This window comes from Oreochromis niloticus, linkage group LG16, assembly GCF_001858045.2.
Source record: "Oreochromis niloticus isolate F11D_XX linkage group LG16, O_niloticus_UMD_NMBU, whole genome shotgun sequence".
NCBI lineage: Eukaryota > Metazoa > Chordata > Actinopteri > Cichliformes > Cichlidae > Oreochromis > Oreochromis niloticus.
Genome location: NC_031987.2, coordinates 28,223,927 through 28,245,976, shown reverse-complemented (window position 1 = coordinate 28,245,976; position 22,050 = coordinate 28,223,927). Strand labels below are relative to the sequence as shown.

Below are 22,050 nucleotides of genomic sequence, written 5' to 3'. Positions count from 1 at the left end.
AGGTAGCTGTCTGAATGTTGGACACTCGGAGACCTGTGTCTCTGAGTGGGAGACCAGAGATCACATTAACATGTGTGTCTCTGTATTAACAAACATACCATATTGGCCCAGTTTATTTTTCTTATCATTGTTGTGAGGAGACCATAAATAGCATTTGTATTTTCTGTTGTACAGTTCATTTGCCGTTATGGAGTTCTTGTTATGAATAAAAAGTGTCTTTCTTTTGTTTCAAAATAGCTGATAACTATTCGCTGATAGCTGCCAACATTTGCAAACAAATATACTTCTATAAAGTGGTTCTATATAATGTGTAACTGTTAATATAGAGCGTTATTAAATTTATTGCTAATGCAATCATATGGCACACTGACTTCTGAGGAAATTTTAGATGGCACCCCCTACCCTTGGGGTAACGGGGAGATTGCACCATTCAGGTTGCAGTGAGAGTGGCAGTGAGGTTTGCAGTGATACTACACGGGTGAGTAATTGGTGGCACCCTTGGACACTCTGTAGGTTTCCTCCTCAAGTGGCCGGTCTCCACCATTTTTTTTAGTTATTTTACCGAGCTGCTATTTTACTAGGTTAGCACTGTAGCGGCGAGCATGGTCTTTTTAATCATTGTTTGTTAATAAAGTGTTTTAATTAACGGTCTTGCATTGTAAGCCCTGCTACCTTAAGAAGTTCTGATTTTACAGCTCTATGCTTTTTAGTAGTTTTTAATAATAAATAAAATAAATTTTAATAAATTTTGATTTGGAGAAAATTCTGACCCAGATGAAGGCCTGGGCATGAAAGCATGAATAGTGGTCAGAAAAAAGCAAAAAATGTATACTGGGGACAAACCGAACCAATTCTGCTATGCCTGGTGCGTGGGAAACATTATCAATATGCTTTTTGTGACATTTTTGTGTGGTGGTGTGCCATCTGTGGTTTTTTCTTTCTTTTTTTTCTCTCTAATGTGGTTGGGGAAACACTGGTTTACGGAACCTCCTGACTGCCTCAGCAGACAGGGTGGCATTTGAGAATGTGAAAGTGGGTGCTGAAAAAGCTGAGACAAAAGTGGGAAGTAAAATTCATGAATTCATGCTGCAGTCAAAAGTGAAACTTCACTCAACAGTCACATTGGTCATAGCAATTTCTTGGCTGAAGTTACCCAAAATAAAATTATTTGATTGCTGAAAAAAAGGTGTTATAGAAAAGAGAAGTTATATGTCTGTGTCTAGCCATTAAAAATGTACAAGATGTACCATTGTCTGTAAACAATGACTGTACACAATGTATTTTTGACCTGTAATTGATGCACGTGGGGGTGTGATCCTCAGTGCTATAAAACCAGCATCCAGTGTATTTTTGTGAGGAGACTCATGCTGAAATTTCTTCTCCTGTGTTAATAAACTCACCATTTGATTGCACATTTCTGTGGCCTCCGTGGTTTGTTTCACTGCTCTACATTGATCGATTTCGCGACAGAGCGTAGGCCACGGATTATACTAAAACTGATATTTTATGCTGATCTCAGCATTGGTAATATGGAAATCTATTGTAGTATATGTATCTTTTTGTCAGTGTGAAGTCATATAATGGCATCTTCAATGCCCTGTACCAACACAGAACAGAGCAGCTATCTGAATATTACTCCAGCTGAGATCAGTTATCTTGTTAATAATTTTACTTCCTCACTACGCATGACTCTGGATACTGTAGCTCCTGTGAAAAAGAGAACCTCACATCAGAAGTACCTGACTCCCTGGTATAATTCTCAAACACGTAGCTTAAAGCAGATAACTCGTTAGCTGGAAATGGCGTGTCACAAATGTAGAGGATCATCATTTAGCCTGGAGAAATAGTTTGCTGCTTTATAAGAAAGCCCTCCGCAAAGCCAGAACATCTTACTATTCATCACTGATTGAAGAAAATAAGAACAACCCCAGGTTTCTCTTCAGCACTGTAGCCAGGCTGACAAACAGTCAGAGCTCTGTTGAGCCAACCATCCCTTTGACTAGTAATGACTTCATGAACTTCTTCACAAATATATTTTTAACCATTAGAGAAAAAATTACTCATAATCATCTCACAGATGTTACATAATCTACAGCTACTTTCAGTATTATTGATATTCACTTAGTCTTTTTCTCCAGTTGAGTTAACTTCAGTAATTCCTCCAAATTAAATTACTAAACAGTAAAATCTCAGTGCGCAAAGAGAAGTGAGACAGTTGTAATTCATAGTGAGAAAAAATAAAAAAGGAACTACCCAAATTCTGCATGTGATACTGTATACTGTTCATAAACACACTGACATCATATAATTTCACAGTGTGATATATGAAGCAGTTTTTATTTCATTTCCATCAGACTATATTTTTTTCTAAATTACTAGCATATCTAAGAATAACACCAAACACTAAACTAATGGTAATGCTGTCATGCTCTATCCACTGTACAAAATATTAACATGTGCAAGACATGTTTTAAATAATTACATATCATGCATATTGACCTTCACATGATATACCTTCACATACGTTACCTCATGAAAATTAGGTAATTTAATAAATAAATGAGATTTATGCTTATCTTTCTGTGGCTTATTGATTGAGGTTGATACTAAATATTTCCAGGACTTAATATATAATTTGATACTTAATATTAATATTAAAACAGTTATCAAGATTGTAAATCACACATATTTGATCTCTTTTAAAAGCAATTTTCTGTCCAAATTGAAAAAAGAAACAAACAAAAAACTAAACTGAAAATATCAGAATGAGGATGTTCCTCTCTGTGAATCTGTCTGGAAAATCCTAATTAGGGTTTTTGAGAAGTGAAAGTAGAGAGCAAAGCATTTAAAGGCTGGCACACTGACATTAAGATGCAGAATTATGCAGAGGAGGAATCCATCATTTTTTCCTTAAATATTTTTTTATTCACTAGTCACTTAGGAAAAAATGCTGCTAAAATCTTAGAATAGGACAGAGAAGATAAGCAGCCTTACAACAACTTAAACTTTACCTATTAGTCTTCCATCTGATACTCATTTCAGTCAGCATGCCTCTCGGTTTTGATTTTACTCTAAGAATGTTTGAAATACTAAGAAATGCTGTGAGTTTTTTCTTGGTGATAGTCATTTTTTACATCATGCAGTACATTTTTGACATGCATTTCTTATGCTCTTGCATACCAGGACTACATGTAAATGGTGTACTGTACCTGGTCCTCCCACCTTTCATCCTCATGTTTGTTGTCAACATTCTTGAGCCTTTTCAGCTAAGAAAGGTTTTTTATAGCATGCATTGTTTAACTTGTGAGGGCTACACCAGAAGTTTCGGAGGCTGTGTTGCTACGTCAATTTTTAAGTATGTCAGTCTGGCTGCTATATGGATAGCCTCTGTTCTGTTTGATGGAGACTGGTACTTTTGCCTGATGACAAATCTCAACCTGAATCAGACTGGAATCCCATGCAAAGCAAATTTTACCTATGAGGAGCAACGCATTCAACACAAATACATGAAGGATTCAAATGTGAGTAACAATCCATTAATGAACTGGGTTATCTAAATTAAAATAACTATAAAATAAAACTAAAATAAAGTTGTATATTTATTTCTTACACGTTATTATGGCTTAATGGAATAAAAATAAAATCCTTTACCACATAAAGAATTATAAAGATGTATTTAATGTAAATAAATCAACTTTGATAGCCATGCTGCTTATATCCTGGATATACTGGTGATATCAATACTCCAATGGTAAAAGTGATAAAAAGAATTAGAGTTTTTATACGAGTATTTTATGTATAAAAAGGATCTCATTTTTCTTTCTAGGACTATGCCCTTTATGTCATCTTTGGTTTTGTGTTTGTTTGGAGCATCTATGAAATGCGAAGAGCTTTTTGTAGATCAAGACACCAGTGTTGTCCTCCTTACTACAGCGTGGTTTATGAAGATCTTCTGGCAGAGGAAGTCAGCAGCCTTATGAATCAAAAGCTGAAAAACATAGCAGCACAAAAGGCTAAAATAATCTGTAAGCTCTACCTTCAGAATATAAGGAGACATGAACTGATGGAACAAAATGAAGAAGATGTTGACATTTCTGATACTTGGAAGATCATTTCTGCCTCAGATTTCTACTTGATGGAAAATGAAAAATGTGAATCAGCAGTGTAATGGAAGGGATCAAGTTGGACAGGACACATGACAGCGCAAATCAATATTTTTTTTAATTATTTTTTTTGTAATATATCTCCTTTGTTCGGATACCATCTGTTAATTTACAATAACTCTCCAAATGTAGTATATATGGTTGTTTGTCTTTTTATATTTAAGCTGCTTTACCATTTTGTTCTTACTATCTCAGATTAATTGGTCTTTTCATTAACATTATTGTACATTTCTGACAGCAAATATGACAATAAAAATCATTTTATTTTACATTTTATTTATTTTATTTTCTATTTATCTTTTAAAGTTTGATTTTACACTATTTCACACAGTTATTGTACAAAATGCTGTGTTGTGTAGATAAATATTGCTAAACTGAAAGGCCTGACGAAAAAATATGGCACTATGAAAACCATATATGAAATACCAGATTCTTTGTAGTGGAGTTCAAAGGCAAAGAAGCCTTTAACCTTATAAAAACTGCATTTCAGACAACTAAAAAATGTACTAGAACTGGAGGTGCCCTAATAAGGCTGAATATAGACCCAGTGAAATGACCCGAAAAGCAGCAGACAGCTTTGGAAAGTTTATTAACAAAACAAGATGAGAGCTAGAAGGGAAGGGGCCCAAGGAAACACATTGCCCCATGCAAACTCATTGAGTCTATCAATGAGGACACAGGGAGTTAACAAGCTATCAGAGGGAAACGGCCAAAATGTGGTCAGTTTAATGAGTCCTGCATTACTTGAGGGAAAGGTGGACTGAGGCATGGGGGTAAGGTGTGGGCGGCTGGTGGTAATTACAATCTAGCAGGGCACCACTGCAACCTCCAGCTTTTGAATAGAGGGTGCTCAACTGAGGAACAAGAAACAGCAGCAGGAAAGGTATTACCCCAGGAAAGATCCTCCCAGTGGCAGACATAGCAAAGGTAAACAAAGTCCACAGATTTATGACTGCAAAATAGAAAGAAATCCTATTCATATTCCAAGCTAAGGAAGATGTAAAAGTGACCTTTGTCTCACTATCATAACAGCACATTTAACAGCTTTCCTTTCCCTCTTCTACACAAAATCCTCAGATGCTTTGGAGATGTACTAAAATCCAATGTTTTGCTAGGGTTCCAGCCATTTGTCAAGCCAACTAGCACTGTAGTTAAAGATATAATTTTATTAAAATCTTATAATCTTATATATAATCTTATTAATCATTTGATTCTCAAAGAAAGTCCCGATCAGGAAGTTTATCAACTGGTATCACTTTAGTTCATAACAGACAATGTCCACTTCGTTAAGTACACATTGCTAGTAGTGAGTTGGACTGGTTTTCAATCAGAACTGACTTTTGTCATGACATTTGTTGTCATGACAGCATCACACAGTTGCTGCAAATTCAGCAAGCTGCACATCTCTAATCCGAAGGTATTGGACTGAGATCTGGTGACTGTGGAGACCATTTAAGCACGAATAGCCTCTTTTTGTCATCCTCAAGAGAATAGAGTTTTAAGATGTTTTGTGACATGACACATTATCCTGTTGGAAATAGCTATCAGTAGATGTTACACTAGGGTCAGAGCCACACAGGTTGGTGGTAACAAATAATAATTAGAGTTATTTTTGCCTAATTGACATTCTCCTCTGACCTCTGGCACTTAGTATAAAGAAGCAATGGAGAGGAATGTCCACTGGAAAGGATTTTGTGAATTCTGTCTTCCAGCATTCTCCACCTAAACTCATTTGCAAAGATACAACATGTTTGGAGTTAAATCGAAAGAGAGGCAGATGTGAAATGTAAAAGTGACGTCAGAGGCCATATACACTCCAGATCAAAAGTTTAAGACCACTTGAAAAATGGACCAAAATCATATTTTGCATGGTTGGATCTTAACAAGGTTCCAAGTAGAGCTTCAACATGCAACAAAAGAAATGGGAGCGAGACATATTCCAGGTCTCCAAAAAAACAGTTTCAAAACACATGAAAAGCTGAAAGGTGTTTTATGTTGTGTTAACTAAATATTGTGATGTGGAGGTATTGTAAAGACGACACAGTTCAATTCAATTTTATTTATATAGCGCCAAATCACAACAACAGTCGCCTCAAGGCGCTTTATACTGTACAGTAGATCGTACAATAATAGATACAGAGAAAAACCCAACAATCATATGACCCCCTATGAGCAAGCACTTTGGCGACAGTGGGAAGGAAAAACTCCCTTTTAACAGGAAGAAACCTCCAGCAGAACCAGGCTCAGGGAGGGGCAGGGCCATCTGCTGCGACCGGTTGGGGTGAGAGAAGGAAAACAGGATAAAGACATGCTGTGGAAGAGAGACAGAGATTAATAACAGGTATGATTCAATACAGAGAGGTCTATTAACACAGAGGTTCCCAAAGTGTGGGGCCCGCCCCCTAGGGGGGGCGCAGAGCCATTGCAGGGGGGGCACGGTATGAAAAGAAAAAAAAAAAAAGAGTGCTTGGACACTGTGGACAGGTTTTTGACGGGGCTCCCACATAAACGCAAAGCAGGAGATGAAGCATCGCCAAATATGTTTCCAAACCAACTTCCTTCCAAGCCAAAGACAGGAAAATATGGTGAAGCATATCTTCCCTTTGGCTTCACCTGCACAAGTGCCGAGGTAGGTCTCCCCTGCAAAATTAGTTTCCCTGCGTCGGGAGCACCGCTGGGCTCTCCAAATCACGGACAAACAGTAAATGCAGTAAAGTTACAGTGGGATACAAATAATATCAGGCTGATCCTGCCGTAATTTGTTCCCCCTGTTCAAATCACGGACAAACAGTATCCCACAGCTGTTTATGTGTTTAAACCCATTTTGCACAGAGAGGCATTTTTTGAAAAATGTATTGACAGCAATGTTGAATATTATTACACAGGAAAAAAAACAACTACATGTAAAATAATCACACTGTGACGCCTCTGCCTTTCTAAATGGAGGGACAGTAACTGCGTGTGTATGTAAGCGTGTAAAACCTGAAGTCAGATTAACAGTAACAGTATTTTGTCTATCTGCCATTCTGCAATTCATCTCATGTAAACAATAACGTGGCGCACAGCGTGACGTGAAAAGAGGCACATACCTTTGACGTTGCGTGACGAACTTTGTAATCTTCGTCCACACGTAAACGCAAAAAAGGAGTTTTAAATAATCTCCGTTTTCGGTGAATCGCAACGCCGTTTACGTGTTGACGAAAGGCCCAAACGCATAGAAACAGCTGCGTTTTCAAAAAATACCCGTGTAGGTGTGGACGTAGCGTAAAAGAGTTAGTAGTATATTTTATTACTACCTGTAATTTATTGCCGTTTACTTGTATTTGCTTAATTGTTTACTAAATGTTTGAGGTGTGAAATAAACAGCAATGGAGTTTGTAAACAAAATATGGGTGTGTGTTTGGAGGATGTGTTTGTGCAGGGGGTGGTGGTGGGGGGCGCGAACATTTTTCTTGTAAAAAAAGGGGGGCCTGGCAAAAAAAGTTTGGGAACCACTGTAGCTGTGTCCCAAAACGTCGGCTGCATCCTCCAGAGGATCCGGCCTTCGCGGTCTACGTGGGCCGGGTCCTTCGAAGACCAAGAAGGCCGGAAGTGCGAGGCTGTGAAATGGGACGGTCTAGCCTTCAGATTTGCGTCACCGCTGTCTCGGTGGAGTTTAATAAATTCGGCTGTTTGCTCCTTGCTATCTAAAATATAACAGGACACTGGCGTAAATTCTCGACCGTCTCACACTTCGGTTTAATCAGTTTTCTGTTTGACGTTTATTCAGCTGTGTGAAAATCCCGGAGAAACCCACCCGATGGATTAATAAAGTTTTATGTAATCTAATAATCTAATAACTTTGATCTCAGCCAACCCGATTTACTCCAGAACAAATAAAACACTGAAAAAAGCCAAACAATTACATTTTTAAGTTATCCGAGTGACTTGTATATCATGTTTAACCTGACTAGCAAAAGAGCGGGGGTCTGAAAACGATGAAGCCGGGAGTCCGCTGCTCTCGCCGGCTGGAGTGACCATTGAACCCCCCGGCTTGCTATCGAGCAGGTGGGTAACAGACGTCTCCGAAAACGTCGGCGCACTTTTGCAAATATGCGATGTCTTGATAAACCAAGCAGATATTTGTAATTTACACACCTACTTTCTCGCTTGAAAATATGTTAAAAGTTTATTTTGTGACCCAGAAAGATTAATAAGACTAATTTTAAAACTTAGTAGCGGCCGCCATTGTTGGCAGCTGAAATTTGGCTGGGCCGCGCTATGAATTCTGGGATATGGTGGGCCACGAAGGACACACCCGACCCATCCTTCAAATTCGGGGAAATGAAGGACGCATTTGTCGGCCGCATTTGAAGGAGTCGACGAATTGGGACAGCCTTCGTCGCCTGGCTGTGACGTAATCGGCCTTCAAATGCGGCCTCCGGAGGATGCAGCCGACGTTTTGGGACACAGCTATACGTGAGTGAGAAAGGTGACTGGAAAGGAAAAACTCAATGCATCATGGGAATCCCCGGCAGCCTACGTCTATTGCAGCATAACTAAGGGAGGATTCAGGGTCACCTGCTCCAGCCCTAACTATATGCTTTAGCAAAAAGGAAAGTTTGAAGCCTAATCTTGAAAGTAGAGATAGTGTCTGTCTCCTGAATCCAAACTGGAAGCTGGTTCCACAGAAGAGGGGCCTGAAAACTGAAGGCTCTGCCTCCCATTCTACTTTTAAATACTCTAGGAACAACAAGTAGGCCTGCAGAGCGAGAGCGAAGTGCTCTAATAGGGTGATATGGTACTACAAGGTCATTAAGATAAGATGGGGCCTGATTATTTAAGACCTTGTATGTGAGGAGCAGGATTTTGAATTCAATTCTGGATTTAACAGGAAGCCAATGAAGGGAAGCCAAAACAGGAGAAATCTGCTCTCTCTTTCTAGTCCCTGTCAGGACTCTTGCTGCAGCATTTTGAATTAACTGAAGACTTTTCAGGGAGGTTTTAGGACTTCCTGATAATAATGAATTACAGTAGTCCAGCCTGGAAGTAATAAATGCATGAACTAGTTTTTCAGCGTCACTCTGAGACAGGATATTTTTCATTTTAGAGATGTTGCACAAACGGAAGAAAGCAGTCTTACATATTTGTTTAATATGTGCACTGAAGGGCATATCTTGGTCAAAAATGACTCCAAGGTTCTTCACAGTGCTACTGGAGGCCAAGGTAATGCCATCCAGAGTAAGAATCTGCTTAGATACCATATTTCTAAGATTTTCAGGGCCGAGTACAATAACCTCAGTTTTATCTGAATTAAGAAGCAGAAAGTTAGCGGCCATCCAGGTCTTTATGTCTTTAAGACATTCCTGCAGTTTAACTAATTGGTGTGTGTTACCTGGCTTCATGGATAGATAGAGCTGCGTGTCATCTGCATAGCAGTGAAAATGTATACTATGTCTTCTAATGATGCTGCCTAAGGGAAGCATGTATAATGTAAACAGAATTGGTCCTAGCACTGAACCCTGTGGAACACCATAATAGACCTTAATGTGTGAAGAGGACTCTCCATTTACATGTACAAACTGGACTCTATTAGATAGATATGATACAAACCACTGCAGCACAGTACCTGTAATACCTACAGCATGTTCTAATCGCTCTAATAGGATATTATGATCAACAGTATCGAACGCTGCACTGAGGTCTAGCAGGACAAGCACAGAGATGAGTCCACTGTCAGAGGCCATAAGAAGATCATTTGTAACCTTCACTAAAGCTGTTTCTGTGCTGTGCTGAGCTCTGAAACCTGACTGAAACTCTTCAAATAAACCATTCCTCTGCAGATGATCTGTTAGCTGTTTGACAACTACTCTTTCAAGGATGTTTGATATGAAAGGAAGGTTGGAGATTGGCCTATAATTAGCTAAGACAGTTGGGTCTAGAGATGGCTTTTTAAGTAAAGGTTTAACTACAGCCACCTTGAAGGCCTGTGGTACATAGCCGATTATTAGAGATAGGTTGATCATATTTAAGATCGAAGAATTAATTAATGGCAGGACTTCTTTGAGCAGTTTTGTAGGAATGGGGTCTAAAAGACAAGTTGATGGTTTGGAGGAAGTAATTATTGAAGTTAACTCAATTGAAGAAAAAGACTCTAAGTGAATATCAATAGTAAAAAAAAAATATATATAAAAATATATATATTTGTGAAGAAGTTCATGAAGTCATTACTAGTTAACGTTAAAGGGATGGTTGGCTCAACAGAGCTCTGACTGTTTGTCAGCCTGGCTACAGTGCTGAAGAGAAACCTGGGGTTGTTCTTATTTTCTTCAATAAGTGATGAATAGTAAGATGTTCTGGCTTTGCGGAGGGCTTTCTTATAAAGCAGCAAACTATTTCTCCAGGCTAAATGATGATCCTCTAAATTTGTGACACACCATTTCCTCTCCAGCTTACGAGTTATCTGCTTTAAGCTACGTGTTTGAGAATTATACCAGGGAGTCAGGTACTTCTGATGTGAGGTTCTCTTTTTCACAGGAGCTACAGTATCCAGAGTCATGCGTAGTGAGGAAGTAAAATTATTAACAAGATAACTGATCTCAGCTGGAGTAATATTCAGATAGCTGCTCTGCTCTATGTTGGTACAGGGCATTGAAGATGCTAACTTAGTTCCAACGTTAGTTATCCTTAAACTTAGTTACAGCACTTTCAGAAAAACAACTTCTGTGATGAAATCTATTCTTCACTGCAGCATACTTATACTATAAAGCCATTTTCTATATTATGCTCCCCTCCCAAAAAACAGAATATGTAATTGGTTCCATTTGCTTGTCTGTGAGTTTGTCACTACAGTTTTCAAGATAGCATTTTTATATTTTGTGTGATGATAGATACCAGTAACAGCTCAAACTGATTTAATTTTGGTGAACATCGGGTTAAGGTCTAGGTCACACCAAATGTGAAAATATGTAAAAACTTTGCATTACCCCAAATTTTATATGGAATTTATTCAATTCACAACAACTTACTAGGCATTGGGGGGCATGAATACCTAGGCTGGCTAAGCATTTGACCTTTAGCCCCCAATGTCAAAGTTGACCTTAAAAAATAATTTCAAGAAAACAAAGAGTAATATATGGTACGAGGGCATGGAGAGAGGTGTACAACGCACTTTTCATTTTGTCAGTGTCATGTTCCACAACCTCACAAACATGACAAAATTTTACAAACTAACACACTCTCTCATTTTTTTTTTTAAACACAGCTTATAGAGGCCAAAGTTGTTTTTTGGGGGTTTTTTTTTTTACCAATTTTCTTCCAATCATATGGGTAAAGATAATAAATTACACCATTTTAGTATGTAATGCTTCATGGTAAGAGGTAAAAGGTCAGGGTCCCAAGAAAAAAAAACAACTTTTGTTTCCATTGGATCGTCTCCAAATTTTAAAGCAATATATTAGTCACTGGAGGACATAAGTACTTTCTTTGTTTGAGCTCTAAAACATTCTTTCCTATATTAATTGAAACGTCATTATAAGACTTCACACTGACAAAAAGATACATATACTACAATAGATTTCCATATTACCAATGCTGAGATCAGCATAAAATATCAGTTTTAGTATAATCCGTGGCCTACGCTCTGAGTGCTCTTGTTGCAACTGTGTTTAACTATTTTGTATTTTATTTTCTGTTTATAATCACCTATAACAACAGTTTTTGTGGCATTTAATAAAAACTTTTCAGCAATCAAATTTTTTTTTTTTGGTAACTTCATCCAAAAGAAATTGCTATGACCAACGTGACTATTGAGTGAAGTTTTACGTTTGACTGCAGCATGAATTCATGAATTTTACTTCCCACATTTGTCTCAGCTTTTTCAGCTGAGACAAATGCCACCCTGTCTGCTGAGGCAGTCAGGTGGTTCCCTAAACCAGGTTTTCCCAACCTTTTGGAGCTATGGCACATATTTCACACGGCACACCACCAAACCTACGGAGCGATCGTGGCTGAGTTGGGAGTTCGCCTTGTAATCGGAAGGTTGCCGGTTCGAGCCCCGGCTTGGACAGTCTCGGTTGTTGTGTCCTTGGGCAAGACACTTCACCCGTTGCCTACTGGTGGTGGTCAGAGGGCCAGTGGCGCCAGTGTCCGGCAGCCTCGCCTCTGTCAGTGCGCCCCAGGGTGGCTGTGGCTACATGTAGCTTGCCATCACCAGTGTGTGAATGGGTTGGATGACAGGTTGTGTAAAGCGCTTTGGGGTCCTTAGGGACTAGAAAGCACTATACAAATACAGGCCATTTACTATTTTACCATAATTTTTCTGCGCACCAGGCATAGCAGAATTGGTTCGGTTTTTCTCCGGTATACCTTTTTTGTTTTTTTCCTGACCACTACTCATGCTATGGCCTTCATCTGGGTCAGAATTTTCTCCAGAACCCAGATTGACTACTTTTTCTTTTTAAATATTTATCTATTGCTATTACACACTGGGCAGTGAATACTGTTGGCTCTTTATACTTTATTTTGCAGTAGGAAATTCCTGTATCCCATCATTGATCATAAATTAAAATTCTGGTTTATTAGGGTAAGTGATGGGTGGATGTGATGGAAGTTTGTCTGAAGAATTCTAAACCAAAATGGTGAAAGGAGTAACATTCACCACTCTACAGCAGGAAAAAACAGTTCTTCCAGGGTTCTGCTTGATGGAAAACAGCAAAAATTATGTACTTTGTTTTATTTTCTGGCTTCACAGTTGTAAATTCTAAATTTCACAATCAAGATTTTCTGTTTTCTAGATGCTCACATCTTTTGGGAAATCAAATACAAACTGAAAAAAAAAATATCGCTTGTTTCATAATATCATGTCATATGACATACATGTGATTAGGTTCAGGTTGTATTCACACATTTAAGGTTGGCAGACTTTTTTAGTGGTCAAAAGGAATTGGTAGCTTCTTCAATTTTCCCACACAAGTGTTGCTTGGCAAATTTCTTTCAAAATGCTGAGCTAAAGCTAAACAATTGTCACTGTCCAATCTAATGGCATAAAACAGCAGGAATAAGACTGAAGTATCAGAAAATCACCAAGAACATCATCAGCGTCTTCTTTTTTTTTTCTTTTTTTTTTACTTTTTCTTTCTTTTTAAATTTTATTTTACAATGTTTGGTCATTTGCATGGATAATCAAGTGTTACATACAGGGGTGTTAAAATGTTTTTGCCCCTTTCCTGATTTCCTATTTTTTGTGTTTGTCACACTTAAATTTTACATTTTTCAGTTCATCAAATCATATTAGACAAGGATAACACAATACAAATGCAGTTTCTAAATTAAGGTGTTTATTATTAGGTTAAAAACAAAATCTAAACCTACATGGCCTTGTGTGAAAAAGTGATTGCCCCTAAACCTAAAAACAAGTTGGAGCACCCTCAGCTGCAACAACTGCCATCAAGCATTTGCGATAACTGGTAATGAGTCTTTTACAGCACCTTGGAGTAATTTTGGCTCACTGATCTTTACAGAAATTTATTTGGAGGGCTTTCGAGCATTAATCACCTTTTTAAGGTCGTGCCATAGAATCTCAGTCGGTTTCAGGTCAGGACACAGACTAGGCCATTCCAAAGTTGTCTTTTTGTTTTTCTTAAGGTGGACTTTCTGGTGTGTTTTGGATCATTGTCCTGCTGCACAACCCAAGTATGCTTCAACTTGAGGTCACGAATATTCTCATGTACGTTTGGTTTGGGTGCTATTCTGTTGCTTTTTATATACATTATGTATTTATTGTAACAAAATAACCAGCAGCAGCCAGTACTGTGTAGCAAAAAATATATTGTATGTCATAACTGTGGTAAAAATGCTTCTCCTAATGTAATCCTTTCACTTTGTAAAAGCTTAACTAACATCACTAAATTAGCCTCTTTCTCTTGTAAATCAGTCACATGAACTTTTATTTTGAAAAAATAAAAGTGCTAGATGATGACATGTCAACCAAAATGAAGAAACCCCTTAAAAGTATGTATTTGTCACGGACCTGGGTATGAGGGACCCAGGGTCCTTGAGCAGTGTGGACTCAATTATTATTATGTGTTTTTGCTGCACTGTGCTGCTATGTCCACGTTTGTATGTATAGGCAGGCATGTGCGTGTGTGTGCGGTGGTATTCTGACAGGTGGGTGTGGCCCTCCTCGGGGGCCTGGCCACTGAAGACCATGCCACCCACCTGCTGCTGATGAAGCTCATCGGGGGAGCTATTTAAGAGCATGAGGAAGCTCCCACTGGTGTGTGGTTGTTGAGTTAGACTCCATCTTAGTGTTTCTAGTGTTGTTAAGTATATGCCTGCTGGACAGTTTTGTGCAGCAGTTTGGAGAAAAGGTAGATGTAGAGTAAAGAGAGAGAATGGTTCTTGGACAAAATCATTTTCTACATGTTCAACCACGGGTTTTGAATATTTGGTGTGGTCATTCAACTTTGAAAATATTTAGGTGTCTCCACTGGTAACCAAATCTGCAAAAATGCACAGGAAAGAAGGTCAGACACCATCTAGGGAGAAACAGAATGACAAATGGAAGAACACAAGTGTGTGTTTCTCATGTTTGCTGTTTTCCCCCTTCCTCTTCACCCTCTACACCACAGACTCTGGCCACTGCACAGAGACCTGCCATCTTCAGAGGTTTTCTGGTGACTCAAAATTATTTAGCAATTGCAATATTGTAATGAATACATGGGAAAAACTAATCAAAATCTATAACACGTGTTTTATGCAGTTTTAAGTTATCAGAACATTAAGACAATGCGTGTATTTAGGTTTGTAAAACGTCTTCTATATTAACAGATAAATATATAACTCACTAAATAAAATGTGCACATGAAATGCAAATACGAACTACACATTTTTATAGATGAAAAAGCTATAACAAATGATAGTTTAAACTAAGGGAGGATTCAGGGTCACTTAATCCAGCTTTAATTCTATGCTTTAGCAAAAAGGAACGCTTTAATCCTAATGTTAAACCTACAGAGAGTGTCTGTCTCCTGAATTTGACCTGAACCTTTTTCCACAAGAAAGGAGCCTGGAAGCTGAAGGTTGTGCCTCCCATTTTACTTTTAGAAACTCTAGAAACCACAGGTAAGCTGACAGTCTGAGAGCAAAATTCTTGGAATGATACATTACTGTGTGGTCTTTAAGGTATGATGGGTCCTGGTTATTTAAGACCTTGCATGTAAACCCAGTTCTGGAATGAAGAGAGAGCCAATGAAGAGAAGGGAGAATTATGCTCTTTGTTTCTAGTCCCCGTCAGTACTTACGCTGCAGCAGTCTTGATCAACTGAATGCTTTTCAAAGAACTTTTAGATAATGATGAATTACAGTAGTCCAGCCTAATAAATACACCAAGTAACACCGTGCATAACAATACAATAATATCTGGAAAGCAGATAGAAAAATTCACAATGGAGCACTATCAGTCATGGATTGGCCTCCCAAGGGCCTCCAAACAAGAGGTTTGTCTATCTTTCCAGAATCATGGAGGACTAGTCCTGAAGACAAGAATGCTAAGGTAAGACAGTTGAGGCTTTGTTGAAGAATAAAGGTGGACATGCTAACTGTTAGCTTTCAAGCTTGTTAGAACTGAAGAAATAAATAAAGAGAATTGCATTAAGGGTTTTTGGGTTGCGTTCTATATTTTCATTTATGTTTGTGTAATTTAATCATTTTGAGCATTCATTTTTATAGCAAAATAACATTAAGCGTCTTACATAATGTGCACCTTTCTAACACTAATCTTTAACAAAGATTGTCAACAAAGCAGGGTTTGGTTGCAGTTATCTACTGTGAAATGCTTGCACCAAGAATATGTGTTTTTGCTGCAAAGCAAAAACTGAGTGCTTCATTTTGTTTTATGGCTTAACAGTTTAAAAACTCTACATTTCACAGTTGCATGCTCACATCTTTTGAAAAACTAAAATAAAAACTGAAAAAGAAAATATTTATTTTTTCATAAGATCATATGATATGACATACATGTGCTTAAGTTTCAGTTTGATGTACACATTTGAGGTTGGCAGAATTTTCCAGTGGTCAAGAGGACTCGGGAGTCTCTTCCTTTGTCACACAAGTGTTGCATGCCACATTTCTTTCGATCTGAGCTGAGCTAAAGCTACTGTAGTTCAATCCAAGCAGATATTAGTATGAATAAGGCTAATCGTCTGTTTTGAAATACCGAAAAAATCACCAGTGATTATCATCATCTCTTTTTTCTGTTGTTATTTTAGTGAACAATGTTTGGTCCTTTCCATAAATAAACAAGTGTTACGTATGTTCTCTTTCTCCTCGACAGATCAAATTTAGCCCACCTTGAGTAAATTGCCAAGCCCAGGGTGCTACTCTTTTTCCTTGTATGCATATTATGCATTTACTGTAATAAAATGTTAACCAGCAGCAGCCGGTACTGCATGCTATACATATATACATGAAAAACAAATTGTATGTCATAAAATGCTTTTCTGAATGTAATCCCTTCACTTTGTAAAAGCTTAACTAACATCACAAAAATAATCTCTTTCTCTTGTAAATCAGTCACATGAACTTTTATTTTGATAAGATAAACAAGCTCAATGATGACCTGTCAACCAAAATGAAGAACACACCTTAAAAGTAATATTTACTTATGGTGTTGTATTGTATTTTCTAAGTGCTCTGAGAGAGGCTGAGCAGACAGTTCTGTGCAGGCTGCTGACAGACAGCAGCAGAAATATATTACTTGGATAAAAAGTGGATAAAGAATAAATAATTGCCTTTTTTGTTCGTCTCAAGAGATTTCATCAGGAGCCATGGCCACCCTCGGACAAATCATCTTCTACAGGTGCGACCGTGATGTTTGAATATTTGTTGTTGTCATTCAACTTTGAAAATATTTAGGTGTCTCCAGTGGTAACCGGGTATGTTTGCTTTTACTGAACCAGTAGAGAAAGAAAACACTTTTGATGTTATTTGACAACTGTAGTTGCTGATTACTTTTAAAGGTTCAGATTATAATAAAACAACATGTTATTAAAGATTAAACGTATGCTTCACAACTAGTTTGATATGTGATCCCTTACAGAATAAAAGTTGCTGACACTCTGTCAGAGATATTTCTCCTTTAAATATCTGTAAGGACAAAATATTAAAATTTTTGAACCACAAAGAAAACATTTACAGAAGAACTGAAAACAATCTCCAGCTTCCAGCTTTCTTAGTACGATGTTTTTTTTGTCCTGATCATCACGATCATCACCCGAAAGACACAATGCCATGCCCCAACCATACAGTTATAGAAACAGTAATAGAAGCTATTTAAAGAACTGCTATGAAACTAATCTTCAAAAACTAATATTATGTGTTTCATTACAATTGCACTTGTGTTTTTCTTTTTGTGCAGCATGCTCGTCATCATCGTCATACTTAGCTTCTTCATCATCCTCTTCTTCTCCCTGGCCTTCTCCAGTAAGACCCACAGATCTGTTTGGATCATCTTGTCATTAGTGATGGCTCTGTGAGGCCTGGGGTGATACATGGGTGTGCTCACCACGTGCTGTGTTTGTCTTAACTAAAATACAGTTAGTCCATGTGGACAGCAACACGGCACGGCATCCAGTGTTTAACTGTGAATATTCATTTGTATCGGCATGTGTGATGATCTGTAAATATTTGTAAGTGAGGCTGACTTTCCACTTGAGATACATAACGTTGGTAGCCAAGTAACACATATACTCTATATTCATGTTTCATTTCCTTGAGAAAATGTTTATGTGTGTTTAGGTATGCTTGACTGGTGCAGGTTTAACATGGTATTAAGTGAATACTGACTTTAAATATCATTTGATAGTTTCATTCATAAACATGGTGCGCCTGAGTTTTTACTGTGGAATCCTGTCCTATATGAACCTGTGAAATTGGTATTTTGGCCATCACCTTGTTGATGTCTTGAAAGTGGGCGTGGCTATATTTTAGAAGAACGTGTGAAGCTGATAGCTAGCTAGCATTCAAGCTAGATTAATTGGCATGTTAGTTTTATTAAGTTACAAATCTATTAAATATGCGCAATGTTGTTACCTGAAAAAAGGACTTGTTTTTTTTAGTTTAACTGATTGCCAAAAAAGATCTGATTGTGAACCAAAGGACACGCCATGCTCATACAGTAGTGAGTCATCAGTCACAGAGTAGAAAACATACCGCACTTTGAGTGAGTTATTTTTATAAATGGCACCATAATTTCCAAGCTAAACACGATAAAGTCATAAAACCACTGACTGAAACCATAAAGGCATTAGGAAAATATTTACTGAGGTTATAAATCAAGTGAGTAGATTTCTTTTCTAGACAGCTACAATGGTTGCCCTCTGCTGGTCAGTAGAAAGAAGACAGGTATAGGACATTTCCACCCTGGCTTTGTTTTTTAGACCTGTATGCTAGAACCATCTTTTATATACAGTCTATCTATCTGTATCTTTAGAATTTAATCACTTTTACTAACTCAGACCCCTAAATAGTCATAGCTTTGCCTGAACTATCTCTTGAAATCACAGTCTCTCCCTCTCTCAGAATATGTGAATGAGAAAAATGTGAACCTGTCTTTAAAATCATCCTGCTAAAAGTTTTATAACTGCCAAAAGCAAACAACACTTTCACTAAATATCATTTAAATCGGTTGTTAAGTTGTCAACAAATTGGAACTAGAATACTGCAATTCAAATGTGCTAGTCTATAATATGTGTATAAAATGTCCACATCCCACAGAGCCCCAGTCCAATGTGATAAGCAGCAGTACAAAGCCTGTCGCCAACCTTGGTGAGGATCAGCTGCTCAGCTGCTATCTTAACACACAAACTTCCCAAGACAAAGTGACAGTGACCTGGAAGAAGACGGACCTGACCGGCCTGGTTTACTTTTATCAGAACGGAGCTCCGGATCTGACGAATCAGGCGTCACAGTTCAGTGGGAGAACTCAGCTCTTCCCTGAGGCTGTAGTCACAGGCAATGTGTCTCTGCTGCTGAGGAATGTGAGACGCAGCGATGAGGGGAAGTACACATGCAGCATCAGCTCCTCTAAAGGTGGAGGAGAGGTCAGCATTCAACTCAGAACAGCAGGTAGGATGACCCACTCTTCAAGATTAATTGTGTGTTTATCTAATCATTCTTTATTGGCATTAATTAACAGTATAGCAGTATTTAATGGATGGTTTGCAACACATTGGAATAAGATGGTATAAGGGTATTCCTAGTTTTTATAATGTTGGGAATTTTAACCAACGTGCTGTTCTGAGTAATGTGAGTACTGAGTGAAGCTTCACTCTTGATTGCAATATTAATTCACAATTTTTTGTTCCCTCATTAGCTTTTTCAGCGCCCACTTTCACCTTCTCAAATGGCACCCTGTCTGCCGAGGCAGTCAGGTGGTTCCCAAAACCAAGCATTTCATGGTTAAACCAAACTGAGAACATCCTGAATGGAAGCTCCACTTTCACAGGAAACTCTGAGGGGATATTCAGCATCTTCAGCACACTGCTGTCGGTCCAAGTCAGTGACACCTACAGCGTCAGGATCGAAAACAGCTTGGTGATGGCTCTTTCTGAGGCAACTATATCAGGTAGTCTATATACTTTTACATGGACCTGATACCAAACACTTACAAAGATTCTGCTAACCCAACAAAATGATTATGATTCAACATCTTAATGTTTCTAAAAACCTTTCTAAAGTCTTAACAGCTCACACTCTTTACATAAAGTTGGGATAAAGACATGAGTGTTACAAGCTGGGCTAAAACAAATAAGATATTAAGCTGAATTAAAGAAACTGTAAGATTTAAAATAAAGGCCTAAAATTCATCCTTTGGCCTTTGGCCCGTATCTTTTATTTATGGAAGTGTAACACTAAGTCAGAGGAATATTTCTTCAATTTTAATCAAATCTACCAGAAAATAAAAGCAAATATATGTATTAATATATATATAGCTAGACAAATAATATTATAGGTTAAAAAAACTCATTATTTTTCATATGTTTTCAGGCTCGGATGTTTCATGGAGGACTTATTTCACCTTCAGTGCTGCTTCATTCCGTCCAGTTGGATCACTTTATGTCATTATTATGACCAGTTTCCTCTGGATCTATTATGTGACCTTGTGACACACTAATGTACACAAAAACACACAATACATATAGAAATACTGTTAATTACTTCCCCTGGCTGCATATGTGTGTGCATGTGTTGCATTTAACCTCAGGATATGTCCAAAGTAAAGACTGACATTCACAAAAGCGGTCCTCTTTGAAGATTGTGTAGCTTTACTTTAATGTAATTTATTACTGCATGTGTTGCAGTTGTGTAATGCCATTTAACTCTGTGTTGGATGTTTTTAATAATTTATCTATTAACTTTTAATATTATTTTTTACATCCTCTAATGCATTTACTGTGTGTGAACTGAGGGTTCCATTCAAATTATGCCAGTAAAATTCAGCTATCTTGACTTTGAAATTTTACTTTAATGCAGACATGTAACATAATGAAATACAGAAATATAGAAACAAAACAAGTAAAACATTGACATTTTAGCACATTTTCTGTGACAGTTTTACTGTCTAATTGTAGAAGCACTCACTTTATTTATTCAGAAAGCTCTACCTCTGGAGTTACCTTACACCTTTCATTTAAATCTAAAAACTACAGACAGTGTCCAGTAACCATGGCAGAACTGGTTTCAGGTACTCTGAACCTTTCAAATAAACCTTAAACACCTCAGTCTACAGAAATCTGTAGATTCCTCCTGGATTTTGTGAGGGTGATGTTTGCAGCTGTTTATTCATACTCACTTTATTCCATTGTTCTATTTCCATCATCTGATAATGTTTTTATAAATGCTTATTGTTCTAATTCCTCTCAACAAATATATTTTCACCCCAATGAGACTCTCTGATTAATGACGGAATTTTAAAAAAATTAATAATTAAAGTTTTATTTTTGAAAAATGCTTTTTGTGACTCAAGGGTGATAGTGTTGCTTTAAAATTTTATTTTTTAACTTAAAACCTTTGTAAGTAAATCCTGGGGAATTGATGATTATGTCCTCCTGTCTGCAGTGACACTAAGTTTGCCTGATTAGAAGTCTGCATTTGGGTCCTTTCCACATCCACAGCACAAAAGGTTTATCCCTGGTGGTAGGTGTCAGTTTAATTTCTCTGGTCTGCAGAGGTCCTCCATCAAACGTGTTTTCTGCATCAATTCATGATGAAAAACCTTTTACATAAAGGAAAACACAAAGCTAAAAAATCAACCAATAGTTCAACATAATGCAGTGAGCCACATCCTGTATTGCTTTTCAAGTATTTGGTATTATCAGCTTTTTTCTTTTAGTATTATCTTATTATTATAGTATCATCTATGCATCTGTCTGGTGTCCGGCTGGTTTTGTGCCTTTTGTTACCTGCTTATGTCTTATGTACCTGCTCTTCTCCCTTTTCCTCCTTTGCGATAAATGTGGTTTCTTCTTCTTCTTTTCTAAGTAATTATGCTTCTTTAATGTTTTTCTTCAGGGGAAGTGAAACAGTTGTTAGAAATGCTGGAGCGATGCTGTAAACACAGCCCGCTCTTTTTGTGTTGATGCCATTGTCCCAAAAGGTGATTTCGTATGTTTCACAGATTATAGGACAACGGGTCATTTACAACTGTTTAAACCAGCGGTCCCCAAACTTTTTGCGCCACGGACCGGTTTAATGTCCGACAATATTTCCACGGACCGGCCATTAAAGTGTCGCGGATAAATACAACAACAAAAAAAAAATGATACAACCAAGACAAAAACTGTGGTATATAGTAAATAATAAACGCGAATTCACAGTGTAATTGTGTAACTGTTTTAGCAGCGTCCTC

The 22,050-nt window shown here is 37.7% G+C and overlaps 2 protein-coding genes across 2 annotated transcripts; both read left to right on the top strand.

The window, feature by feature from the left end:
- Positions 1–3,079: 3,079 nt before the first annotated feature.
- Positions 3,080–4,198, top strand: LOC109197544 (uncharacterized). The gene is made up of 2 exons (XM_019352740.2): positions 3,080–3,521; positions 3,827–4,198. The coding sequence occupies exons 1-2, from the start codon at positions 3,138–3,140 to the stop codon at positions 4,166–4,168; spliced, it is 726 nt and encodes a 241-aa protein (XP_019208285.1). The 5' UTR covers positions 3,080–3,137; the 3' UTR covers positions 4,169–4,198.
- Positions 4,199–16,875: 12,677 nt separating this feature from the next.
- On the top strand, positions 16,876–21,152 carry vtcn1 (V-set domain containing T cell activation inhibitor 1). The gene is made up of 5 exons (XM_013264967.2): positions 16,876–17,001; positions 17,560–17,624; positions 18,918–19,268; positions 19,516–19,767; positions 20,190–21,152. Exons 1-5 carry the CDS (start codon positions 16,970–16,972, stop codon positions 20,306–20,308), a joined length of 819 nt encoding a protein of 272 aa, XP_013120421.1. The 5' UTR covers positions 16,876–16,969; the 3' UTR covers positions 20,309–21,152.
- The last annotated feature ends 898 nt before the right edge of the window (positions 21,153–22,050 follow it).